The sequence below is a fragment of the Lathyrus oleraceus genome, chromosome 2, assembly GCF_024323335.1.
Source record: "Lathyrus oleraceus cultivar Zhongwan6 chromosome 2, CAAS_Psat_ZW6_1.0, whole genome shotgun sequence".
NCBI classification, from domain to species: domain Eukaryota; kingdom Viridiplantae; phylum Streptophyta; class Magnoliopsida; order Fabales; family Fabaceae; genus Lathyrus; species Lathyrus oleraceus.
Window position 1 is genome coordinate 419,704,961 of NC_066580.1, and position 26,260 is coordinate 419,731,220.

General features: G+C 35.8%; 1 protein-coding gene across 1 annotated transcript; it reads left to right on the plus strand.

Annotated features, from left to right (window-relative positions):
• The first annotated feature begins 7,370 nt into the window (after positions 1 to 7,370).
• LOC127119873 (ATP-dependent DNA helicase Q-like 2) lies at positions 7,371 to 26,023 on the plus strand. The gene is made up of 20 exons (XM_051050233.1): positions 7,371 to 7,699; positions 7,917 to 8,137; positions 8,928 to 9,074; positions 9,187 to 9,402; positions 11,028 to 11,132; positions 11,241 to 11,345; positions 11,493 to 11,615; positions 12,175 to 12,263; positions 12,719 to 12,755; positions 12,851 to 12,884; positions 13,446 to 13,498; positions 13,736 to 13,813; positions 14,255 to 14,320; positions 14,902 to 14,968; positions 15,063 to 15,116; positions 15,278 to 15,385; positions 24,027 to 24,091; positions 24,948 to 25,026; positions 25,158 to 25,372; positions 25,670 to 26,023. The coding sequence occupies exons 1-20, from the start codon at positions 7,636 to 7,638 to the stop codon at positions 25,847 to 25,849; spliced, it is 2,106 nt and encodes a 701-aa protein (XP_050906190.1). The 5' UTR covers positions 7,371 to 7,635; the 3' UTR covers positions 25,850 to 26,023.
• The last annotated feature ends 237 nt before the right edge of the window (positions 26,024 to 26,260 follow it).

Below are 26,260 nucleotides of genomic sequence, written 5' to 3' on the forward strand. Positions count from 1 at the left end.
GTTTGTATCGATACATAAACCTTTTTAAAAACAAAAAACTCGTGACATGGATCGATCCATTCCCATATGTATCGATACATACTGATTGTTTTTGGATTAAATGCATTTTATTTCACTCATGGATCGACACATCAACAGTTCTTATCACATCCTTTCACAAACTTGGTAACAACAGTTCCCCTACCTCTCAAAACCTGCGGCTAACCCTAATCTCCTTCATCATCATTCTCTCCAAAACCCTAAATTTATCTCACTTCTCTTCAATTGTTCATCACCATGCCTCCAAGAATCATTCCGGCTAGAGCAAAGGGAAAAGGAAAAGGAAAGGAACCGGTTGGCACTTCTCAGTAGTTACCAGAAATTCCTCCAAATGCCTTAGATTTGCTTCATCTTGCAATTGCTACTGAGTTTGAGGATTCTTTCAAGACAAGGTTAGTTATGAAACCCCATGTCTTCGATAAACATGATGCTATTCGTCTGCATCTCAATGATGTGGTTGAACTCCTTAATTCACAAAAACTTGGTTCATTTTTGACTACAAAGGATGATTACCATGAGGATTTTATCCGCGCATTTTATGTTGGCTTACAATCTGGTAAAGGATATATGTTTAAGTGTTCTATTGGTGTCAGAACCTATACTTTTGAGGCTGGTGATTGGGAAACAGTGTTTCAAATTCCGCTTCCGTCGCATAATTTTAAGATTTGGCATGACTTGAAGTTTGATACTGACTTTAACCTGAAGGAGTTTACTCCATCTATCTTGAAATTGGACAGACCGCTGGGTGAGGATGAACAGGTTACGTCTGGTATGATTAATAAAATTCCTCGTATACTTCATTGGATTATCTCGCACATTCTGCGTCCAGCAAACAGTGGACATTCTAGGTTAGACAGGGCAAGCATTCATCTCTTGTATATTCTTCAAAATAAGGTTCCCTTGAATTGGGCAAATTACTTTGTGAAGCGTCTCTTTTTCGTGCGTAATAGTGCCAAGAATGTTGCTCTTGGTTATGCGTCTCAAATCATGAAAAATCTTACGTCCTGGAATGTTGCTCTTGGTTATGCGTCTCAAATCATGAAAATTCTTACGTTCTGGAATGTTGCAATCCCTATAGTTCCTCTCATATCACCATCTGCTGCTCAAGAGTTTGACTCTTCCACTTTATCTCATATGGGATATCGGTGGGACAAGGAACGTCAATGTTTCTATTTCTTTGAAAGGAAATCCAAAACAAGGATCTATAATTTTGATGTACCTTCTGAACGAATTCATGTAGTTGAAGACCAACCTGATGAAGAAATGCATGATGTGAACGAAGCAGATATGCCTGCAGCTGATGACAATGCTGGTTGGGGTGATTGGGTGCCACAAAGGTGGTCTCCGACCAACTATGTACCTGAACCAACGGTTCCTCCATTCTCCGGCGGTGCTTCATCTTCAACACCTACTGCGCACCTAACTCAAATGCTTCAACAAATGGAGCTTGCAAACCAAGAACGTCATGAAGAGGCACAGTCTTGGCATGTACAACAGAGTGAGTGGCATAAGGAGCATCGTGAGTGGCATGACGATCATACACTGATGTACCATAACCAACACTCTTGGCACACGGACTTGGTTAAGTGGCACCAAGTCTTCTATAATGAAATGTCTGGTTTTATGGATGACTGCCGTGCCAATCCTGGTATTATGGACAGATTCAGAAGTGTTGAAGTTCAGGACCGGTTCAGGCACTACACCTTCATGGGCCACAATCCAGATGCAATGCCTCCTCCTCCGCCTCCGCCAAGCTTCAGATATCCTGATAGAGATGACGAGGAGTCCTGTGGTGGCTATAATCCACATTAAACCATCATCATTTCATTCCACTGCATTTCATTGCATGTTGCTTGAGTTTTCTTTCTTTTCAGATTAATTGCACCTTATATGTCTTGGCTTATGTAATTTTTAAATACTTTCTACTAGTTAAATGCTTATTTCCTTCTGCTTACTTCTGGTGTTGTTGCCCTTATTTGTCATTCTTTGTGAGTGATTCTTTACTTTTTAAGCTTCCTTCTTTGTGATTGTTAGCTTCTTTATCATTTTTGTTGTGTCCTGCTACAACATGTTGCCTTGATAAAACTGTTTTTTTCTTCTTTTTGATGTTGACAAAGGGGGAGAAATGCAGATGTTGACATATATGCACAAACTCAGGGGGAGTATCACACATCTTGCTAAAAATTTGCCATCATAAAAAAAGGGGGAGTTTGTGAGCAAATTCTTTACTTTGAATAAGTTTTGAATGATAGCAAATTGTGTGATCATTGTCTAATTGTTGGTTGTGCATTATTTTACATATTTCGTTTGTGTTTTTAGCCTATACTATTGTTTCGTGTCTATACATAAAGATCCACATTGATACATTTCTTAAAAGAACTCATAAAAACTGTTTTGTGTCAGTATGTATCGATACATGTTCATCTGCATCGATACATAAAATTGTTTTAAATCACAAAACGTTTTTGCTTCAGTATGTATCGATCCATACGAGCCTTGTATCGATACATGCTTAGTTAAAATGCTCTATGTATCGATACATACGAGCTTTGTATCGATACATGCTTAGTTAAAATGCTCTATGTATCGATACATACGAGCTTTATATCGATACATGCTTGTATTAATTCTCTAAAATTAATCAAAGCTACAGTATGTATCGATGCATAATCTTTTGTATCAATACATGATTCTGTTTTGTCTACTAACAACTTCTGTCTTTCACATATATATAAGAAGTATTTTGACAGCAAAGGGGCACACGAATTCACAAGTGAAAAACAGTTGAACACAAATCAAAGGAGTGTGTAGCAGGAATTGTTTGAGCAATTAGAAACCTGAAAGAGACTTCATCTTCTTCATCCTCTCAATCTCTTTTCTTCAAGAACATCAACATATAATCATTCTTGTTCTTTGGATTAAAGGATCAACGAGATAACATTCAGTGGAACGATCAAGGATCTAACTGAGGTGTTCAGTGGAACGATCGAGGATCTAGCTGAGTTGAAGGTTGAAGGGGGTTTCGAGGAAAAACCAAATGGTTTGTCCTTCAAGAACTGGAGTGTTCTTGCGGGTTTGTTAGTCAGGTTTGCAGAACAGATTCAGCCGTAGCATAGGGTTTGGAAATTGGGTAATTTCGCAAACAGGTTGTGGAACCGGTGAATTGTCTGTAATTTCTTGCAGGAAATTCTTGATCGAGCTCAGATCAAGTGGAGGTTTTATACAAGAAGAAGATCTTGGGATTTAGATTTCTGTCTGTGTATTGTAACCTTGTATCAACGAATTCGGCATTATTGATAATTACAGTTCTCAATTTCATTTGAAATTGAGAGGGAGACGTACCCACACGCGAGGACGACAGTGGGGAACTTCCTTACCAAATCTCTGCGTATCGTATTCTTTCCTTATCTCTCTTTACGTTTTCAACAGTTTTGTGATTTCAGTTGGTGTGCTGTGGCTGTACATTTCGTGATACAATAGTGGCAAGAAAACTTCTTTATCTAAACTCCACCATTGTTCATCATTGATCACATACACACCAAATGTTTGACAAAACTGTCAGCTGAGTTTTATTCATTGGAAATAGAATTTAGTGATAAGTGCATTTGATTTGATAAGATTTTGGTGTTAATAATCTCTATCGTTCCCATTCAAATCCAGCAATAAATTCGCGTGTCCGGTTTTCTAGTAGCGGTTCAGAATAGACGGAAGTCGATTCGGGACTGTAATTTTCCGCTAAGTTTCATTAACTCTGATAAGATTTTTAAATCCGTTTATTTCAAAAAGAAGTGATCTATTCACCCCCCTCTCGATCACTAGCCATACCGTCTAACAGTAAGGGAAAAACTAGAATAGACATGTCCATTCGAAAATGTGTTAATAAGATAAGAAAAGGGAAAAGGTTTCGATTGAGGAAGTAATGTCAAAGGAAAAAGGGAAAACCAAATGACGTAGAAAGAGAGATAAATACAAAACGTGAAAAGGAAAAAGACAAGACAATTAATGTAAAAGGAAAGGAAAAGATAAACAATTTAAGGGGAAATTCAAGAATGCAAAGGAAAGTCATATTTAAATCGTGCAAGTCTCACAGACACCACAATCTATCCAATCATCACATGATTAGACACTTTAGTGTATTAGGATATTTTGTAATTTTAATGCAATGTAGTGTTCATGCTTATGTAATGGCATAATTAAATATTTGACCACTTTTTGATGTAATGATAAGGATAGTTTATATGTTAATGACCACTTTAAGGACAATTTTTATGTTTGTGTCATGCTATTGTTGATATTAAAATAAGTTCAAATATTTTGACAATTAAAACATGTGTTGTTCAAATTTTAGGTCCTATTACAACATATTCAAATTGAAGGTTTTGGTTCAAATATGTTTTGATTAAGTCCATTAAAATAATTTTTGTTCAAACATGTTCTGGTTAAGTTCATTTTTGATTGGTTTTGTTCAAATATTATAGATTCAATTGAAACAGATTATGTTCAAACATTATAGGTCCAATGAAAATATGTTCAAACTATAAGTCATTTTTTTTTGACAACATTCATATTTTAATTTAGAATTAGCATTCAAATAAACATGTCATTTAATTTAAAAACTTTCAAATTTTAGATCCAAAAACAAAATGATTTTCATTCACAATCCAACATTTTTACAACTTAATTTTCATTGATAGTGATAATCCTAAACACAACACATAAACAAAAACTTATAAACACTTAAATAAATCTTAAACAAATTCTATTCAACTATCTCATTAATGTTGAAACAACTAATGAGAATAACATAATAAATATCATGAATTAACTAAACTTCACCCACATCTTCAAAATGTTTATCTTCATCTTTATTTCATCATTATTTCATCATCCTTGATTTTGAACTTAATTAACTTTCTTATTTTATTTGTTTAATTTTTGAAGTAACAAATATATTATTTTTTTATGATTTATTTCTTTATAAAATCAAACAAAGTGAATAAAATTCTTGTGGCATTGTAGATAAAAAAATAAAAGAAGTATAAAGAAGTTCATTAGGGAATGTGGCTCATCATCATTTCAAATTATAAAGAAAAAATAATACATCAAGAGTTCGAAAATATTTGTGCTATCATCAAAGGAGAATCATAATCACATTTACATTTGTATAGAAAATGGCAAGATATGCTTCGCCTACTAAAACTTGAGTTATGATACATGAAATTAAAATTAAGATGACATATGGAGAACTAAGGCTACCTGGAGAGGCGAATATTGTCACCGATTGATCGTTGTCCCCGAACAATATTTCCAAGGTTCAGATAAGACAAGGTAGAAGACAATGAATATTTAAAACGATAATAAACACGAGTACTAAAATAAAATATAGCTTAAAATATTTTATAAAACATTTTTTAATTATTAATTATATTATTTTATAATTTGTATAATAATATCAATTTTACATTTTAATTATGTGAAATCAATTGTCACTTCCACGTCAATTCCACGTATTAAAAACATGTCACTTATGTTAAATCAAAGTGGAACTAAGAAAATCTCAAGAATTGTTAAATAGGTGACCAAAAGATTCAATTTTAAAATGGAGGTTAAACCTTGAAACAACTAAAATGAAGAAAAATAAATAAATTAAAACCTTATATATATATATATATATATATATATATATATATATATATATATATATTAAGATGAAATTTAATCTCATTGATTTATTAGTTCGTTAGTGGATTTAAACATTTACGAGACAACTTATTTAAATAGGTTATTTTGAAATATGTTTTTAAGTAGGCTCACAAGTTAAAAAAACATTTTCGAAAAAGTCAAGTTAAAACTTGAAATTAAGCATACAATGAAACACATGTCAGACTGGAACATTGAAGTTTTGGGCTTTGTTCACTACACCCAATGTAATGATCTTATTCGTATCATCCGGATTTTAAAATTCAGACGCGTCTATTATATATCAAATCACTTTATCATAGTGGAATATTCATTTTTGCCAAAATGATATGTTAGGAATTTAATCTTTGGACGCACTGATTACAATCTTTGAAAATCCAAGCGGAAAAATGAATTTGGTTATCACCTTGCATGTATACCACTCTTCATGTTCTTCGTGATTATAACACCATTTTTTGAAAAACCATACAAAAATGTCTTTCTATTTTCATTCATGTTTTTTTTACCTCAAAACAATATTTTTCTGTATTTTGCATCAAAATAAGTAGAAGAAGTTAAAATTTCATGTAATTGCATGTGGCTTTTTCAGTTGATTTTTTTAAAGTGAGATCGTTTGATTTTCTCAACTGAAATATGTACGTTGCGTTTGAATTTTGAATTTTGAATTCTTTTACACGGTGTTAGAAAATTGAAATCCAAATTATTTTGATGTTGAATTTGAATTATTTTTTATTGTGATAGGTTGTAACTCTAGTGCACCCTGATGGTGTCTCTAATATTGTCTTTGAGGCTATTGTATCTATGGATGCTAAACCGGGTGATGTCCATGTAGATGTTGGAAAATATTTATAAATAATCAAGAGTTTGTTATACGTGAATATATGATTCAGTGAGTTTGCATGAAGGTTTCCAAATTAGGATCCGACATTGTAATCGGGAGGTCATATTCTAATTTTGGTAAAAGACATACATTCGTGACTACGAGATTGAAAAAAGTGGCAAGTATAAAGAACTTATCCGACAGTAGAAACACAATGACACTGAAACGAGGAAATGTGTTTGTCATTTTAAGTTGTGCATGTACTTCAAGCCAAATAATACATGAATATTTGTTGTGATTGTGGTACACATAATCATGCACGTGCCACAAGGTAGTAGGTCATCCAATTGTATGTCGTCTAAATTATAAAGAGAAGAAACTTATCTCTGACATGACATTTAACATGGTTCATCCAAAAAAGATACTATCAACTTTGAAAAGGAAAATACCCGAAAGTGTTGCAAATGTTAGACAATAATATAATGTTTAGACCCGAAACAACAAAGTAATATGACTTATTCATTTGACTATACATTTTTGGAATCTTAAAAAGAAGACAATATTACGTGGATTTTGGAAATGTCTCAGACAATGTTGAAAAACTAAGAAAACATGCCAAAAATGATTATCACCTATCACGATACCACATTGATGAATTCGATTGTAAAAACATTTTCTACGTACTTTAAATGTATAGTATAATCCCTAACCTTTCATCAATTATTTATAAATCTAAACAATATAATTACATTAATTATCACAATACTCAATTCCATTTTATCCCGTAACACCCCTCCAAACCTTCATAAAAAATCAATGTAATGTAGTTTCCCTTAAATTTAATTATATTCTACCCCATTGTATGTAAACAAAGTCTAATATACAATCAAATTTTGCTTGATTGCTCCAATGTTAGAGATTAAGATATTAAAATTCATAATAACCCTAATTCATAATAATTAGCTATGAATACCAAGCTAATTTTACATAGCTACATACACCAACGTTCGAAGTTCTGAATCATGCATTGCCTTTAGGGTTCGTTCCCTTATACACTCACTCTCACAACGTTAGAGATGGAGAACTATGAGGTTTTGGAGGAACTTCACAACGTCGAAGCCGAGATAGAAGATGTTCAAGGTGCTTCTTTCCTCAATTTCTCTTTCAACTTTCGCTAAGCAATTTTCAATTCATAATAATACTCCCAATGTTGATGCTATAAACAAACTACTAGGTTACCATTGTAGGTAAAGTTTTCTAGATAAAATGCAAACAGAATGGGGTTCATGTTCTGCAAAATTCATGGACTAACTTTCATTTTGTTATTTTTGAATATGAAAAAAAATTGTTTGTGCAGAACAAATTAGGGCGTTAATTGAGAGGCAAGAGAGGTTGTATGAGAGGAAATCTGAGCTGAATTCTATTCTGGAAGCGTGTAAAGAATCTGAAAATGAGGCAAATAATGCAAGTTCAAGTACAGTGGAGAATTGGGATGGGCCATTTGAATGGGATTCTGAAGCAGCTGATCTTAGATTAAACATTTTCGGCATTTCATCTTACCGTGCCAATCAAAAAGAGGTAAAATGAATGCTGTTTTTTTTTCTCTCCCCAATTCAAAGGGGTTTTATTCCTTAAAGTACCTGTTCATTGTTTTATTTGTGAGAAAGAAAGCGGGGCATCATAATCCATGAAGCACATACACGTCACACACTGATACGGCGACACCAGTAATAATTTAAAATGGGAGTAATTGAGTATAGACACATGTGTCAGTACTGACTACACTAGCATGTGTCATATATGGGATACACATTCAATCTGAAGTGCCGGTGCTACGTAGACATAATGCGGGGAACATTTGCGTTATGCAGACCATTTCATGTTAAGAATATAAATATGTTACACGGATCAATTTGTTGCTTCCATGCGATTTATTAATATTTTTGCTTTTGTTGCGAATTGCTCGAGCTTCTTAACATTGTGGTTTTTGTTCATGTTCTATAGTGGGTGTCTGAGGGGTGGATGTTATCAGCTTTGAATTTGTACACATAAATTTACACGTCAGAATTTTCTCAGTAGGATATCTGTATATGTACTGAGTTACTCACCTGATTAACTTGTCATAATGGTTAGGTTGTGTTTGAATCTTTAAGTACTTTGGTTTATGACGCTGTTAGTTTTTTTAAACACTATTTGTTTTCAAAAGTTAGGCAGTGAATAATTTCTAATTTATAACGCTATCACGTGTATCAATTGTTGAAATATTGACATTGGGGGCTTTAGTTTGTCTGTGTTTTTCTATTTCCCTATTGAAGAACTATAGTCTTTTGTGTACAATTTTATTAACGAGTAATCTCATTGATGACAGATTATTAATGCCATATTGAGTGGAAGAGATGTTCTGGTGATTATGGCTGCAGGTGGTGGCAAGAGCCTCTGCTACCAGCTTCCTGCTGTTCTTCGTAACGGAATTGCTCTAGTCGTCAGTCCTTTGCTTTCGCTAATTCAAGATCAGGTGCATTTCATTTTGTTTGAATGCAGTCCATTTTTTGGGGTCATGAACATTTTCATGAATTTAAAAGGTTATTTTCTGTTTCATTTTTAACTGAATGGTGGGTTTGCTTTAGGTAATGGGTTTGACTGCTTTGGGCATCCCAGCATATATGTTAACTTCAACAACAAGTAAGGAAAATGAGAAGTTCATATACAAAGCTTTGGAAAAGGGCGAGGGGGAACTCAAGATTTTGTATGTTACTCCAGAAAAGATATCAAAAAGCAAGAGGTTTATGTCAAAACTTGAGAAGTGCCATCATGCTGGTCGTCTTTCGCTAATTTCAATTGATGTGAGTTCACAATGACACACTCTTTAGAGTTATTTTGAATTATGTTTGCTGATTTCACAATTTCTATGAACGTCATTGGTTGTTGATTTTATGAATTAGTACAAGTGTACCTAGAAAATTGTTGTATCTTGCTTCATTTGCTGGTTTACTTTTGAGCCTTTTTTAACTAGTGCAAAAATACACGGACCCAGGAAGAGGTGAAAATAACATTTGTAACTGAAAATTATTAACAACCATCTCGGGTAAGAGAGTCATACCCCTTGTGAGAAGTAGTCAAGCAGAGTACCCTATCAAGAGACACTCTTGAGACCTGAATTAGAATTTATGAACTTGTAAGACCTCAAGAGGCGATGCATGCACAATGAAAGGTTATGAGAAAATTTAAGTTAGGTTTGATTAAAAATTAGGTGAAAGGGATGGCAAAGTTAAGAACAGAGGGAGGAAAATTGATTTATTAGATAAATGCCTGTTAGGAGGACATGATCCTGAAAAATGCAATTTATAGAGAAAGAACTATTTATAGAACAAGCTATTGCATGACTCTGACTAACTGACGGTTATAACTGATATTAACTGATACTCTCAATTTCACAAAGAGTGTCACTTTAACAAATAAAAGTTGTTTCAAAATGAATATCATTTTTACTTTTCAAATTTTCAATGTAGAACTAATGAAGTTTTTCCCTATTCTGACCTCTAATTAGTACTATGTACTCTACTTCCAAAGTACTATATTTCACTTTGTATCTATGATGGTGGGAAACACATCAATTGTTAATAAGGTTAGTTTAGTAAAATTGTCATGTCTTTTGACAATTTCATTGCATTTCTTAATTTGTGCCTAAAAACTTTAAACACTTATTTTGAAAGGGATGGAGTGTTAAACTAAGCTTAACAACTATGAATAAATATACTCTAGTAGAAATAAAGTGACATTTTTGTATTCACGAAAAGGGCTATCTAGTAGGAACACTCATTCAAACACTTCCTTTCCAGCACTTTTTCTTATATTGCACAAAGTTCATGTGAGCCCCACCACTTTATGTCAAACCTATTTCCAAAGTGGTGCGACCAACATGATTTCACCTAAAAAGACAGTGTGTTGGAAAGAGAGTGTTAGAGTGAGTGATGCTAACACTTCTCTTATATTAATAAGTAAAATTAAGAAATGAAAAAAAAGAAAAATGTTTCCCTAAACCAAATATAGCCAAAGGCATCTCAACAGATTCAGTCCCGCAGTCTCATGTGTTTGTCATGTTCTTGAAATGCATTGATACTACTTTCCATGGTGGAAATTGTTGATGCACTTGAATATTGCCTGCCAAATAGTAGCATAAGATTTAGCCTGGTTTAAAAATATATTCAGCAAAAATATATTTAGCCTCATTCTAATTGCTCCTACACTTGATTACTTAATTATTTATTGATTTATTGTTTACGGCTTCTAGTATGTTGTATGTTCTTAGTATTATACATTTTTATTAAACCATATGAAATCCAATGCACTGTTTATTCTACATGTTAAGTCTCATTGCTACGACTATCCTGCAGAGGTCCTGGTGTTTCATAGCAATACACTGTTAGTTGTATGATAGTACTATTTCTGATTTTGTTTTGCACTGCAGGAGGCACATTGCTGTAGTCAGTGGGGTCACGACTTTCGACCTGATTACAAGAACCTTGGTATTCTCAAGACACAGTTCCCTAATGTTCCTATGATTGCTTTGACTGTAGGTTTTTATCTTCACGTTTCTGCTTAGTATTGCAAATAAAATTATTAGATTTGCATTTGCTCTCCATACTTAATTTTGATTTCTAACATTACATTAATTTGTCAGGCAACTGCTACTCAGAGGGTCCAAAATGATCTGGTAGAGATGTTGCACATTCGTAGATGTATCAAATTTGTCAGCACAGTCAATAGGCCAAATTTATTTTATATGGTATATTTGTAATCAATATCAGCACAGTCAACAGTTTTTTATACGGATGCCCCCCTTCCCCTCCCCAAAAAACTATACATCTGGCTTTAATAACAAGTACAATTAGTTTATTATCTCCGATCATATTGTTTCATATTTACACTGCAGGTAAAGGAAAAGTCATCTGTCAGTAAGGTGGTTGTTGACGAAATTGCCGAATTCATTCAAGAATCTTATCCAAATCGCGAATCAGGGATTGTTTATTGCTTCTCTAGGAAGGAATGTGAACTGGTACGCATGATTATAGTTTTCCTTCAACATTTAACAATACATATTTTGAATGTCAAATGTTGCCCTCAAGAATGCAAGCGTAATGCACACATTTCAAGAGTGTCTTTTTGCCCTTGAATTTCTTAGGAATGTGATTATGTTTTCAGCTTCTCTTTCGTGTTATGCACATATCAGTTTCAAGGGAGTTGCCATCCCTGTTATGCAGATATTTGGTAGCTTTGCACTTACTGGTTGTATTTTCTTATTGTTCTTATTTTTGGTTTTCCTCTTGTATTTTCTAGGAAACCTTATACTTGGCCGTGTTGTACATTTTTTCTTTCCTCTGTAGTCTTTTTTTCTTCATACGAAAAATTGCCTGATATAGGTCTCTAAATACACGATATGAGCTAATTGATATATTTTTGAAAACTTTTATGATTTATATTACCTGAAATCTTGTCTGTTGTTAGTTGAAATCACCACATCAGGAATGGGGGTGCTATGTATATCCACCCACCTCCATGGTAGGAGGAGATAGTGGCGGAGATACTTATCCTCTCTATTGCCAACATTATTTTAGGTTGCAAAGGAGCTAAGGGAGAGAGGAATTTCTGCTGGTCATTATCATGCAGATATGGATGTAAATGATCGTGAAAAAGTACACATGCGGTAAAGTAATTATTGTGACTTTTATATGTTAATGCTTTATTTATATATGTAGGTGGAGTTCTTGCTTATTGTGCTGAATACGTCACTGAATACTGAAGTTATGCTAGCTGATGTTTTAGGAACTAACCGAGTAGAATTGCATTTGATTTTAGTGTTGAATGTGAGCTCTATCTTTACCCATTAATCCCCGAACCGCATTTTTAAAACACCTTGACTAGATTTAAATACAGGTTCCAATGTCTTGGACCCTGCTTAATGGTATTAAAGTAGATCAGCCGTCAGATATAGCTTTTCCGTCTTACATCTTGTTATAATGTGATGCCCAATGAAATTTGAGATACATCTGGTTTTTTGTGCATTATTCATGTTTATGAAGATATAGTCGATTGTAAATGATATGATGATGGCATTATTTATCAAATGGGTTAATGGAGATTTGACGTTTGGTTATGCAGGTGGAGCAGTAACAGGCTGCAGGTCATAGTTGGTACGGTGTGTATCATTGCATTTATCATCTTGTATGGCATTCATTTATCACTTATGACCTGTTTAAGCATTGAACTTTTATATAATAATTTACATTTCAGGTAGCTTTTGGCATGGGAATTAACAAACCAGATGGTTAGTATTACAATTTCACAATGCTTTCTTGAAATTTCCCAACATTATCTTGTATTGTATTGCACTATTGATAATAGTTTATCATCAGTAACTAGTTTCAATTCGAAAAAAAAATATCCGCTTCAATTTCAAACTTCATCCACCAAAATATGACGGGCCAAAGATTGAAAGGATCATACTAAACATTATTTTCCATGCTTTTAGTGCAGAAATGGCTACAGTATTGTAGAGTACGTCATGCATTGTTCACAAGGACTTTTATTTTTATTTCGGTGAAAATCAATGTTCTTTTTGGCCCTTTTGGTATCAATGTGATGTCTTGCTATTTGCGACTTGATGTCTCTTGCAATCTGAATTTTATTGGAGTTTCTGAGATCTTTTTTGATATTCGTTACATGGTTATATTGTTTCAAATAGATGCTCACGTGGGTATATTATGCACCTTCTTTTGTTGAATATAGAAGCTTGACTCTGAATTTTTTGCAAGTGAGAAGTCCCTTAGTGGACATGCATATTGTATTTGGTGGCTGATGATATCTAATGCTAAATATTTTCATGTAGTCAGGTTTGTCATCCATCACAGCTTGAGTAAATCAATGGAAACGTACTACCAGGTTTTGCTCCAAATCTGGAAATATTTTCTTATGTTACATATCCTTTATATTATTACCGGGGGCCCAATTATTCTAGAAGCTTAAGCTGTTGGGTGAAAGCCTTGGACTTTTTTTTAATCTAGCACCATCTCATTTGAAATTCTTTTGGGCTTGACGTGTGGTTTAAAAGCCCAATGCTTTAAAAAAAGAGATGGTGGTTGGCTTTTAGTTAACATCATTACATAATTTTTTCAACAGGAAAGTGGTCGAGCTGGTCGAGACGGGCTTCCTTCTGAATGCCTATTATACTTTAGACCTGGTGATGTTCCCCGTCAGGTAAAGTTTTGAAAAACTCTTGAGTTTAAGGTTGTGTGTATTTCTATGCTATTCCGCAAAAATTGAAGCTTGTGGGATATAAGACCTATGTATCTTGAGCTCAAATTTTTATTGAGGTCTAGTTTGGGCATCATCTATTCAAGAACATAGGATGGGATAAAGGTATATTTTGGTAAATAGGTTAGATCAAAATATGTATGATCTGTTTTCTGTTTGGGGCATATTTAGAACAGGACAAAATGTGAAAAAAATTGTTCTGCTAAAAAGAGTGGAACCAGAGAGAACCAATACAGAACAGGATGTTCAGTTCCATTCTGTTCTTGTGCTAAATGCTGCAAAAAATTATGTAGGACCTAAAAATATAAATAATATTACATAGTTGCTTGTTGCAAGATGATTGATGGATTATGTGACAAGTTTTATTAATAACACTTTTCTCAGAGCTCAATGGTCTTCTACGAAAATTCAGGACTGCAGAATCTCTATGACATAGTACGATTTTGTCAGGTAATCTATATTACGAGTTTTAATGCAGACTACTGGTAGTTGATGTTAGACGATACTCATTCATTCCTTTCATTTGCAAAGCTTTTAAAGCTTCTTTCTTATTTCCCATTTGTCTATTTGAGGGATCTCTTAAGTTCAGCTTATTGATGGTCTGTCTATGAAGTTACAAATACTTAAATACACACGAAACATATAATTATTGATGGCCTGATTATAGAACATTATTATGCTCATTAAGTAATTTCTTTATTATAGAGTATGATTGTTTGTAAGAATAGATATGAAATAAAAGATTTAGAAAATGATGCATAATAGATAAGGTTATTATATTACCACAATTTTTAGGGCTCTTTTATAGGATCCTTCTCTGATTCTTAGGGATTTTAGCTTATACTTAGGGAGTTATTTGTCCCTTTGTTTAGTTAGGATTAGGAATCAATTATTAGCATAAATAGGTCTACCTAGTTAATATTTTATATTTGGTCATAATATATAAGAATTAATGTTTTCCCCTCTTTTCATCCTTCTCTCCTAAAACCCTGTAATTCCAACTAATTATGGTTATCCCTTATTTAATCCAGTCCAAAAGACAATGCCGACGAAGTGCCTTTTTCCGGCATTTTGCTGAGCCATTACAAGAATGCAATGGTACATTTTAATATTGTAATTTAGTGCTCCTTTTACTTGTGCCCCTTTGCAGGCTTATGGCATACATTCAAATTTTTTTTACTTGATGTTACAGGGATGTGCGACATTTGTGCATTCTCAAGTGAGGTGAAGGAAGTGGATGTCTCCCGTAAGTTGTTTTGACTTTTGTCTTCTCTTCTCCCCCACCCCATATATACTTATAATGGCACTGCTTTCTCTGTTTTTCTTCACTTTGATCTCTATGTTTTTTCATAGTTTCTTCATCCCATTTTATTCACACAAACCTTTACACGGGGTTACTCTTGGCAGGGCATGCAAAATTGATGGTTTCTTTGTTGCAAGATATTCAGGCAAGTGATCAGAGGTCAACAATGTTGCAATTAGTTGAAAAAATGAAAACAAAACAGAAGGAAATAGGTTGGTCTGTCCTCTCATCTGTTTTTTATTTGGCTAGATGTATTATTTTTTGCTAAGTATCAAGATTCTTGGGCCTCCTAATTGTCCTCCGCTCTGGTTTCTTCTTGCCAACTAACACGTTTTATGTTGGGGTAAAAGGGTTGTTAAAGAGTCAGTGGTGGATCTTGAGAAATTTTCTTGGGGGTACCAAAAAAAAATATATATATTAAAGTTCCGTTGGGCCAATCACAATTCTAAGAAGGTATTAGAGTCTATTAAAGTTCCGTTGGGCCACTTGCTATGTAATTTCACAATCAGATCACCCATCATTTATATCCATACACCAAGTCCAATAATGTTGGGCGTCAAAGTAGATAGGATTAGTTAAATTTGTTCTTTAGAGGTGATATTAATTAGGTAAGTGAGGACAATAAGGATCAATAGATTCATTATGTGAACTAGATAGCTAGCGAGTGAAAAGAAACATCCTTTATGAATTATGAAAGGAAATCCTTGGAGAAAAGACATCTCTCCTATTCTCGACCTTGCATGTTTGAAGAAATGGATGAATCTTAGATATGTATTCTCAACCTTGCGTGTTTGAAGAAATGGATGAATCATAGATGTGTTTGGAAGGGAAGACCAAGTGTGATGACTTGTTTGTGGAATTTAGAATTGTTAAGCTTAAGAAGATGTTGCATTGGCTCATGAAGTCGTAGGACGTTGATTGTGATTAACATTGGAGGTGCACCCTTAGAATATAGAAGGAAATGGAGAAACCACGTATACCATGGGTCAAGGAGGTGGAGAGACAAATATAAGATTGTGATAGGGACTTGGGTATTGAGGGATGTCCAAGTCCCACATTGAGTAGGGATAGGATGCTTGAGTAGTATAGGATGCTTGATGTAGTACTCAAGTGATTTGGTTCTTCCCCCTTGATAGCTAGCTTTTAAGGGAGGCTTTCTCAAGTGCTTGTATACTTATCAAATGGTATTAAAGCCTGGTTGTCAATGGCACAAAAAGGGCTACATGTGGAGGGGCTGACTTGAAAGGCCAAATAAAACGTCGTAGAGTACAATCGTTGGCTCTCGGGAGCGTTGCCATGGTAGGGAGTTAGGTGTTATGAGGTGCTGATAGAATCAATTCAGTATCTAAAAGAGAGATTCAGAAACAATACAAGAAAACTGATAAAATTACTGATTTGATTAAAGAAATAGGCTAGAGTTCAAATGGGATCTAGCAAAATCAGTACAAGGAAAAATGCAGAATGCCGTAAAAAGAAGAAAGATGATAGAGGCACTTTGAGAGGCCTTTTCTCTCCTAGGGTTCAGATCCAGTGGAATATTTTTCCTCCCTCACCAATGATTGGGACCCCGTCATTTATGGAATTATTCCTAGGTCCTATTACCATACAGCTGCTGCCAGCTGTCTCAACCCATGTGCTACTGTTAACAGAATTTGTCCTATTCTCTCTCTTTCTCTTTCTTACGTTTCCTTACATATTGCCTCCCATATCTACCAATTCCCCTCCCTTCAAAAACTTCCTTGACCTCAAGGAAGAAAACTGGAAATTCCTCTTTTAACCTTTCAGCCAACTCCCAAGAATTCTCAAATTCCGGAAGGTCTTTCCATTTCACCAAGACCTCCCAATCCCCTTGATCATTCCTCTTGTAATCCATTCCTTTCTCAGGCACGGGTTCTAAATACCAATCCTCATTCATACAATCTGGAAGAGGTTGGGGTTCTGCAGAGGCACTAATAGCTTTTTTCAGCAAGGAAACATGGAATACCGGATGTACTCTAGTATCATCAGGCAGCTTAAGCTGATAAGCCACCTCTCCCACCCTTTTAACTATTTCATAAGGTCCATAAAATCTAGGGCTCAGCTTCTGGTTCAGCCTTTTAGCTAAACTCTTCATTTTGTAAGGCTGGATTTTTAAGAAAACCTTATCTCCTACTTCATAAACCACCTCCCTCCTGTGCTTGTTTGCTTGATTTCTCATCATATCCTGTGCTTTGAGTAACTGCTCCTGCAGTTCCTTGATCATCAAGTTTCTTTCCATTGTCAATTTACTGATTTCATCAACTGCAGACCCAGGGGTGTCTCCTCTAATTAACACTGGAGGTGCTCTTCCATATAGGGCCTCAAATGGAGTGGTCTTCAGTGAGGCATGGTAGTTGGTGTTATACCAATATTCTGCCCATGCTAACCACTTAGGCCATTGCTTAGGTTTGAGCCCTGTAACACACCTAAGATATGTCTCCAAGCACCTGTTGACTACCTCTGTTTGGCCATCAGATTGAGGATGGTAGGCACTGCTATATTTCAACTTAGTCCCTGCCAGCTTAAATAGCTCAATCCAGAAATGGCTAAGAAACACTTTGTCTCTGTCAGAAACTATGGAACTAGGGAATCCATGCAATCTAACCACTTCTTGAAGGAAAACTTCAGCAACACTCTTGGCTGTATAAGGATGGTTAATTGGAAAAAAATGAGCATACTTAGAAAGTCTATCTACCACCACCATAACAGTGTCTACTCCTTGCACTTTAGGTAAACCCCCTATGAAATCCATAGAAATATCACTCCATACTTGTGTGGGAATAGGTAAAGGCTGTAGTAATCCTCCAGGTGTCAATGTTTGATACTTATTCCTTTGACACACTTCACACGCCTGCACATACTCTTGAATTCTCTTTCTCATACCCTCCCAATATACCACACTACTAATCCTTTTGTAAGTCCTGAGATAACCAGAATGCCCTCCTACTGCTGTATCATGGAATTCATTCAGAATCCAACTAATTCGAGGGGATCCTTTAGGCACCACTATTCTTCCTTCATAATACAACCTTCCTCCCTTAAGTTGAAACCCCTTCTGACTAAGAGGATCTGCTAATAAGGCCTGCACTATCCCTTTCAGCTTCTCATCCCGTTGTACCTCCTCTTCTAATCCATTCCAAGCTTCACTTTGGACAGTAGTTATGTGAGAATACTGCATCTGCCTGGAAAGGGAATCTGCTGCACTATTTTCCTTTCCAGGCTTATACTTAACCTCAAAATCATATCCTATCAATTTAGATAGCCACTTCTGCTGGTCTTCCCCCATCACCCTCTGCTCTGTTATAAACTTTAAGCTTTTCTGGTCTGTATGCACCTTGAAATGCTTGCCTAATAAATAGGGTCTCCATTTCTGAATAGCTATGACCATTGCCATGAGCTCTCTTTCATAAACTGACTTTTGTTGGGCTTTAGCTGCTAGAGTTTGACTCATATATGACACAGGTCTGCCCTCCTGCATTAACACTGCTCCAATGCCTTTGCCAGAAGCATCAGTTTCCACTACAAACTCTTTTTCAAAATCTGGCATAATCAAAACAGGGAGGGTGGTCATGGCTATCTTCAGTTCATCAAAAGCCACTTGTGCCTCTGTACTCCATAGGAAACTGTCTTTCTTCAACAACTGAGTAAGGGGCCAGGCTATTTTTCCATAATTCCTTACAAACTTCCTATAGTAGCCAGTTAGACCTAAGAAGCCTCTTAATCCTTTTATATTTTTTTGGAACAGGCCACTTAATCATATCTTCTATCTTTCTGGGGTCTGCTGCTACTCCTTTGGCAGATATTAAATGCCCTAGATACTCCACCTCTTCTTGACCAAAAGAACATTTCTTCTTGTTAGCAAATAGTTGGTTATCCTTCAGGACTTGCAATATTACAGTTAAATGCTCTCTGTGTGCTTCCTTACTCCTACTATATATGAGGATGTCATAAAAAAAAACCAAGCAAAATTTCCTTAGGAATGGCCTGAGAACTTCATTCATGAGGGATTGGAAAGTGGAGGGAGCATTTGTCAAGCCAAAAGGCATGACAAGATACTCATAGTGCCCCTCATGTGTTCTGAATGCTGTCTTGGCTATGTCTTCATCCTTCATCCTAATCTGGTGATAACCAGATTTCAAATCCAGTTTGGAAAAATGACTGCTCCACCCAATTCATCTAATAATTCCTCAATGATGGGAATGGGGAATTTATTAGGTATGGTCACCTTGTTTAGAGCTCTGTAATCTGTGCAAAATCTCCACCCTCCATCTTTTTTCTTTACTAACAGCACTGGGCTTGAAAAAGGACTGGTACTGTGCCTTATGATACCAGCCTGGAGCATTTCTCCTACAATTTTTTCTATTTCATTTTTTTGATAGAAAGGGTACCTATAAGGCCTCAAGTTTGGAATGGCAGCATTAGGTTTAAGCAAAATAGCATGATTATGTTCTCTCCTGGGTGGTAGACATTTAGGTAAATGAAACACTTCCTCAAATTTCCCCAAAGTCTCATCCCACTCTGTTAACTCAGCATACCTTTCTGCTGCAACCATTTGCACAGTTTGCACATAGAATCCCATCCCCTCACCCTTCAAAGCTCTCATCATTCCTTTCATAGAAACTTGTTGATTGCTTAATGTAGGATCTCCTTGAATACTATACTTTTGTCCACCCCACTCCCACATAAGGCATAATTTTCCAAAGTTAGCCTCTATATTGCCCAAACTAGCTAACCAGTCCATTCCTAGCACCATATCAGTCCCTCCTAACTCCATCAAAAAGAAATTCTGGCTGAATTCCACTCCTTGCAACCAGAACTTCAATTTTTCACACACCCCCTGATATTTCATCTTCTCTCCGTTCCCCACCTCAATTACATATGGTGGTGTTTCCACCAACTGTAATCCCATCATTTCCACTAGCCTAGCATCAATGAAATTGCTAGTTGCCCCGGAATCAATTAGTGTCAACAGTTCCCTTTCTTTGACTGTAGCCCAGACCTTGAACGATTTATTAGAAGTTAGTCCCTCTTGACTCTGTAGGGAGAGTTGCAAAGTCTTGCATTCCTCCACTTCGTCCACCCCGTCTTCTGTTTGCACCCCTTTTCCTCCTCTTTCCTCTTCCTCCTCACTGCTATTCTCACATAATTTAAAACTCATATGCTTAAATTTGCATATGTGCTCCCTATTCCATTTATCCCCACATTTGAAACACAACCCTCTCTTACTCCTTTCTTCTAATTCTGCAGGATTTAATCTCCTCCCTCTGAACTTCTCACTACCTCCTCCATTACCTTTCTCTCCCTCCTTCCTAGATCCTCCTATATCTGCAGGGTCCCTGATCTTAAAAGACCCTCCTCTATCTTTCCATGAACTACTCTTCTTGTGGACCACCTCATTTTTTTCTTCAATTAACAGGGCCCTATCCATCAAATCTGCTAAACTTTGACTCTCATGGAGTTTTAGTTCGGCTTGAATCTCCTCTTTTAGTCCATTCATGAAAATGGAGTCCAACATAATCCTTTCTTCCCTTCTCAACGGAGCTACCAGCATTTCGAATTTCTCCATATACTCCACCACCGAGCCTTTTTGCCTTAAACTTAACAAAGGCCCCATTGGGTTATGCAGTAGACCCGGTTGAAACCTCCTCATCACAGCTACCTTAAACTCCTCCCATGTCCTCAGTGGGGCTTGCTCCTCCCACCACTGGTACCAATTCAAAGCCTTGTCTTCCATAGCTAACACTACCGCATCTAGTTTGTCGCGCATCCTTACACCATTCAAACGGAAGTACCTCTCGACCCGCACGAGCCAACCATACGCGTCCTCTCCCTTGAAAATGGGAATTTCCAGCTTCCTTCTGCTTCCCATGGTTCGCCCTCCTTCTCCACCCCAGTGACGGCGATTTCTGGGTCGAGATTCGTGCAAACGGCTGCTTCTTATGCTCCCATCATCTTCGTCGTCGTCGGAACCTCTGCGGTGACCCGGACGCTCCTGAATGAGCTGGCGAATCTGCTCCACCGTCACCTGCGGTCTGGACTGTTGCTCCGTTACGATCTGGCGTATCTGTTCTATCGTCCCTTCGAACTGATTCATCCTCTGTTCCATCGTTTCCACGCGATTCTCCATGATACCACGCGTAACAACCATCCACCGAGTAAACGAAACCAAGGCTCTAGATACCAAATTGATAGAATCAATTCAGTATCTAAAAGAGAGATTCAGAAACAATACAAGAAAACTGATAAAATTACTGATTTGATTAAAGAAATAGGCTAGAGTTCAAATGGGATCTAGCAAAATCAGTACAAGGAAAAATGCAGAATGCCGTAAAAAGAAGAAAGATGATAGAGGCACTTTGAGAGGCCTTTTCTCTCCTAGGGTTCAGATCCAGTGGAATATTTTTCCTCCCTCACCAATGATTGGGACCCCGTCATTTATGGAATTATTCCTAGGTCCTATTACCATATAGCTGTTGCCAGCTGTCTCAACCCATGTGCTACTGCTAACAGAATTTGTCCTATTCTCTCTCTTTCTCTTTCTTACGTTTCCTTACATATTGCCTCCCATATCTACCAGGTGCCCCCACATCAAGAAGCCTTAAGTGCATAGTGGAGTTTTTACGTGGTTTGTTTCTTTTCCTTTGAAATTCTGTTTGTTGAATGCCAAGATGTCATACACAATGTCGTAACAATGTGTATGACAAGAGTAATACGTAATAAGTAAAATAATAACAATAAGTGAAATGACACATGCATTGGTAATCCAGTTTGGTGCAAAGTCACCTACATCTGGAAGGCGTTAACCCAAGAAAGGAAATTCGCTCTTAATAGTCAGAAGTACAAATTGATCTGATTTGAACTCTCCTAGTTCAATGTCGCTTTTCCTAGTACTACCCGTGAATTTCTATTCAGGACTTCCCATGAATAGGAGACCCCTCTCACTTTCACTCAATCGCTCTCTCAAGTGTTTGCACAGTTACAATAGATTCAAAATGATGGAATAAATTACAACTCAAAATACTCAACAAATTACAACTCAAAATACTCTATTCCTTATCATAGGAATAAGACTCAAGAATAGAGTATTACATAACAACAATTTAACTGAAACAAAATAAACACGCCTAACTTGACTGTGAAAGGTATGAGTCTTTACAATGGAGAGCTTCTCCTTAATAGCAACAAGGTCCAACTTCAAAGCCCATTAGGGTTTCCTTCTTTGAACGCGGTTGAACAAACCACAAGCGCAAATAACCAAATTCTTCATTATCTTGATTGACAATAATTGATTGGTTAAATCTTGATCATATAAGAATTTATCTATTTTAATCTTGCTGAATGATCTTTTGGGAACACTTCCTTCTTTCAAAAAGTGCATAAAAATTTAAAATTAGATAAATATAGAAACAAATCTTCAATCAGCACGAGATTTACTCAGCGCACATCAACTTCTGGACAAGACCGAATGTCTCACAGTCTGGGCAACATTATGCTCAACATGTTGCGTCCTTATTAGAACACATAGAGACAGTAAGTTTCACACAATGTCATGACATCTTGCCACACATTGCCTATAAAATGATACCAACCAGATGTAACAACACCCTTCAAGCGAGAATATCTCAATTTTAAAGTGCTTGGATACTTGTCAGATTGGAGAAGAAACTAATTTAGTGGAAGCAAAAGCATAGAGGACATGAGAAAAACAAATTTAGTGGAAACAAAAGCATAAAGGACATGAGGAGGAAACCGAATGCAAGAAAACCAGAAAACAAGAAGGTTGAATGCGATTCATAATAAGGGAGTGAGAAACTAGACTTGCCGGTTGATGTAGTTAGTCCATGGGGAAGTGAACTGATGAAAGGAAGATGTGACTCTGTCGTGTTGACTCGCACAATGGTGGAACATTGAGGAATAGCATAATTAAGGATTTGGAAGTCATCTTCTGGGTAACCAAAAAGTAGAAATGGGTGGTTGAATTAACATTGAGAAATAGCATAATTAAGGATTTGGAAGTCATCTTCTGGGTAACCAAAAAGTAGAAATGGGTAGTTGAATTAACATTGAGAAATAGCATAATTAAGGATTTGGAAGTCATCTTCTGGGTTACCAAAAAGTAGAAATGGGTAGTTGAATTAGGATTAGTTAGTGTATTAGTTTTGTTAGAGTGGATATAACTCATACAAATATGGGAAATAAGGGTAGAATGATTATGTTGAAATTTATGTAAAGAATATTCTGTTTATAGGAATATTAAGTAATTAAGATAGACACGATATCATATTTATCATGTAATTAACACTGAGAATGTATATTGATTATCTCGATGCTTATATAATAGTCTCTATGGTGTCATTCAAACACTGTTTCACCGTCTCATGCCTCCATTTTCTTCCGTTCAACAGATTCATTTTGTGAATTTGATAGTTTCTTTTTTAAAGAAGAAATCCTCTATGAAGCAAAAAACCCTTGGAGGGGGAGAGGCATCTCTCCTATTTTGAATAATTCTATTCCTAAAGTTGCTTTAAGTTTCTTTTGATTCTTTCTATCAATTCCCACTTTTTATCTAAGTTCCTATCAGTTTAACCCAAAAGTTGGAGGTGTAACATAGTAACCTAATGGATTCAATTGTAGTGTGTCAAGATACCACCTCGCCCAGAAGCAGGTTGAGGTGTGTGTGAACTGCTTCTGTAAACTTTATTGACAATTGAAATACCCTCATCCTTTTGTTCTTATAAGTCATAACCCCTGAAAATTGCAACATCTGTCTTGTGAAGGTAATTTATTAATTATTACAAATTTGATTGTCAATTTTTTGTACATTGAACTTTGCAGGTTCTGACTTAAAACGAGAGGAAATGGAGCAGCTCATCTTACACCTTTTACTGGAGCGAGTTCTGGTAATATAGTTTTGTTTTAATATTGAAAGTTGGAAAAATTTCTTGTTCTAAAAAATAAGTCTGTCAGTTGCCAGACAAGGCAAGACAACCCTGGTTACATTTTCAAGATAAAAGTAAGAGCACACTCTACACACTTATATAAAGAGTATAATAGAGTTTGATCATTATTGATTTCCATTAGCTAGTTTATTGGTCTTTTATGGCACAACAGAACAAGATGTGGATCAGACAAAAGTTAAAAGTCCTTGGGGTAGTAAAATTAATATTCCATACCAATCAAAAGCAATGCGACTTACATTGCAAGATTTAAAATCACCTATCTTAGCTCGCTGTTCTACTGTGAAATTTCACTTATCAGCAGAATTATATGTGTATGCGTTGAACTGCTAGAAATCAATCTTAGATTCATTTAGTCTTTTGCGACAATCTTGATTCATTTGAAGCACAAATGTAGTTCAAATCCCAATTAATTCAGAAGCTCCCATATGAAACTAGTGAACAATGATTTTCTATATCCATTTGCATCTCTTCACACACAACCGTGTTGCCATTATGATTGTGCTAAAATTAGGGTTCATAACTTCATATTTTTTGCCTGGGCTCCACTTTAATTTATTTACAAAACAATGCTTCCAACCCCAGCACAACAAAAAGTAAAGATTGTGTCACAATTGAATGCCAATCCTTGTAAAACATAGGGTAATAATACCAGTCAAAAAGTTATTTTACTTTGGTTTGCATTGGCTATCAGTTATAGTTCAACATCTTCAGGTTTTTTGAGCTTACCTGTTAGTGCAAAAATGTAATATTTCCATTTTCTAGTGGGTGATTTAGATCCAACCTTTTCTTGGTGTAGAAAGAAGAATTTCAACATACAGCTTATTCTACAAATGCTTATATTACTGTAGGGCCATTGGCGAAGCAAATTTTGCAAGGTACACATTTCTCATTGTAGATGTCAGTCCATAAAGCTAATTTATTAGAGCAAAAGCTATTCAGTTTGCAAATTGTCACGGGTTTGTTGATTACCAACTGGTTGTGCCTGTTTGGATATTTTTGTGTGCAGGGAAGAAGACTGTGAAGCTTGAGGTTTCTACAGAACAGAAAACTAAAGCTTCTGAAAGATTGAAACGCAGCCTCGGGTCATCTGGCTTAGAGCTAAAGCTTGATGAGCTGAGAAAAGAACTTTCTTCCCTTCATGGAGGAATACTTCCACACTCTGTCTTGTCTACTCAACAAATCAGCTTGCTATGTTCTCAAAAACCAAACTCACTGGAACAGGTAAGTTTTATTCACCAACTTCTAGTTTTGTGATGGTGGTTTTTATTCTGATCTATATCTAAACAAAAAAAAACTTGAGGGACTGTCAGCAGCAACTTTAAGACGTGGATTACTGGTCAATCTGCAGCGTAGACACTACTGACTACACAGACACAATCTAACACGAGACTAGGAATTCAAGAATTTTTAAATTTAAAGAGTACTACTATACAAGACAACTGTTGGAGTTGTTGAGTGTTGACACTTCTATTACTGCAAATCAGAGTTGTAAGTTTTCTATGTTTTGTGCTCGTGCAGTTGGAGAAAGTAATTGGAAAGTTGAAGACGGGAAAATATGGAAATAAGATTCTTGAGCAAATTGTAAACTATTCTGATTTCAAGCTGACTGATGAACAAGCAAGTGATGGTAGAGCTGCAAAAAGGTCAAAGACCAAGAAGAACCTTGTTCTTATTGAAACTAGTGAAGATGAAGCATGACTATGTTTAGTTCTAGTTCTATTTTATGCTTTCATTGTGTAATGTTCCATTTGACTAAAGAGAAGTGTATTCTTTGTATATCGGCTTCCGCATCATCCATTTGACGAAAATGAACCTGGTTGACAAACTAACGCACTGGACTATCATTATTAATCAAGTCTTTGAAATTGAATACTGAGTTCTTTATATGCTACGGATGGATACTTGGTTTAAGTTGTTTATTAAAAAAATTAGGTAAAATTTGTAAAAAAAAATTAGGTACAATAAAAGTCTGGGGGCATTGATGTTGTTATAGAACTCAAACGGCTTTGAAAATAAGAATTTGGATATGCAAATACTATGGTTACTGTTCTATGCTGGAATTAGATTTGATTGGAAATAATGGATTTGCAGTTTGTTAAGGTTGATCCG

Bases quoted from the DNA above. Each gene is read 5' to 3' on its own strand.
- LOC127119873 (XM_051050233.1), top strand. From the start codon at position 7,636: ATGGAGAACTATGAGGTTTTGGAGGAACTTCACAACGTCGAAGCCGAG. The intron at 9,075-9,186 runs GTGCATTTCATT...GGTTTGCTTTAG, and splicing joins TTTCGCTAATTCAAGATCAG to GTAATGGGTTTGACTGCTTT. The intron at 15,117-15,277 runs GTAAGTTGTTTT...TACTCTTGGCAG, and splicing joins GAAGGAAGTGGATGTCTCCC to GGCATGCAAAATTGATGGTT.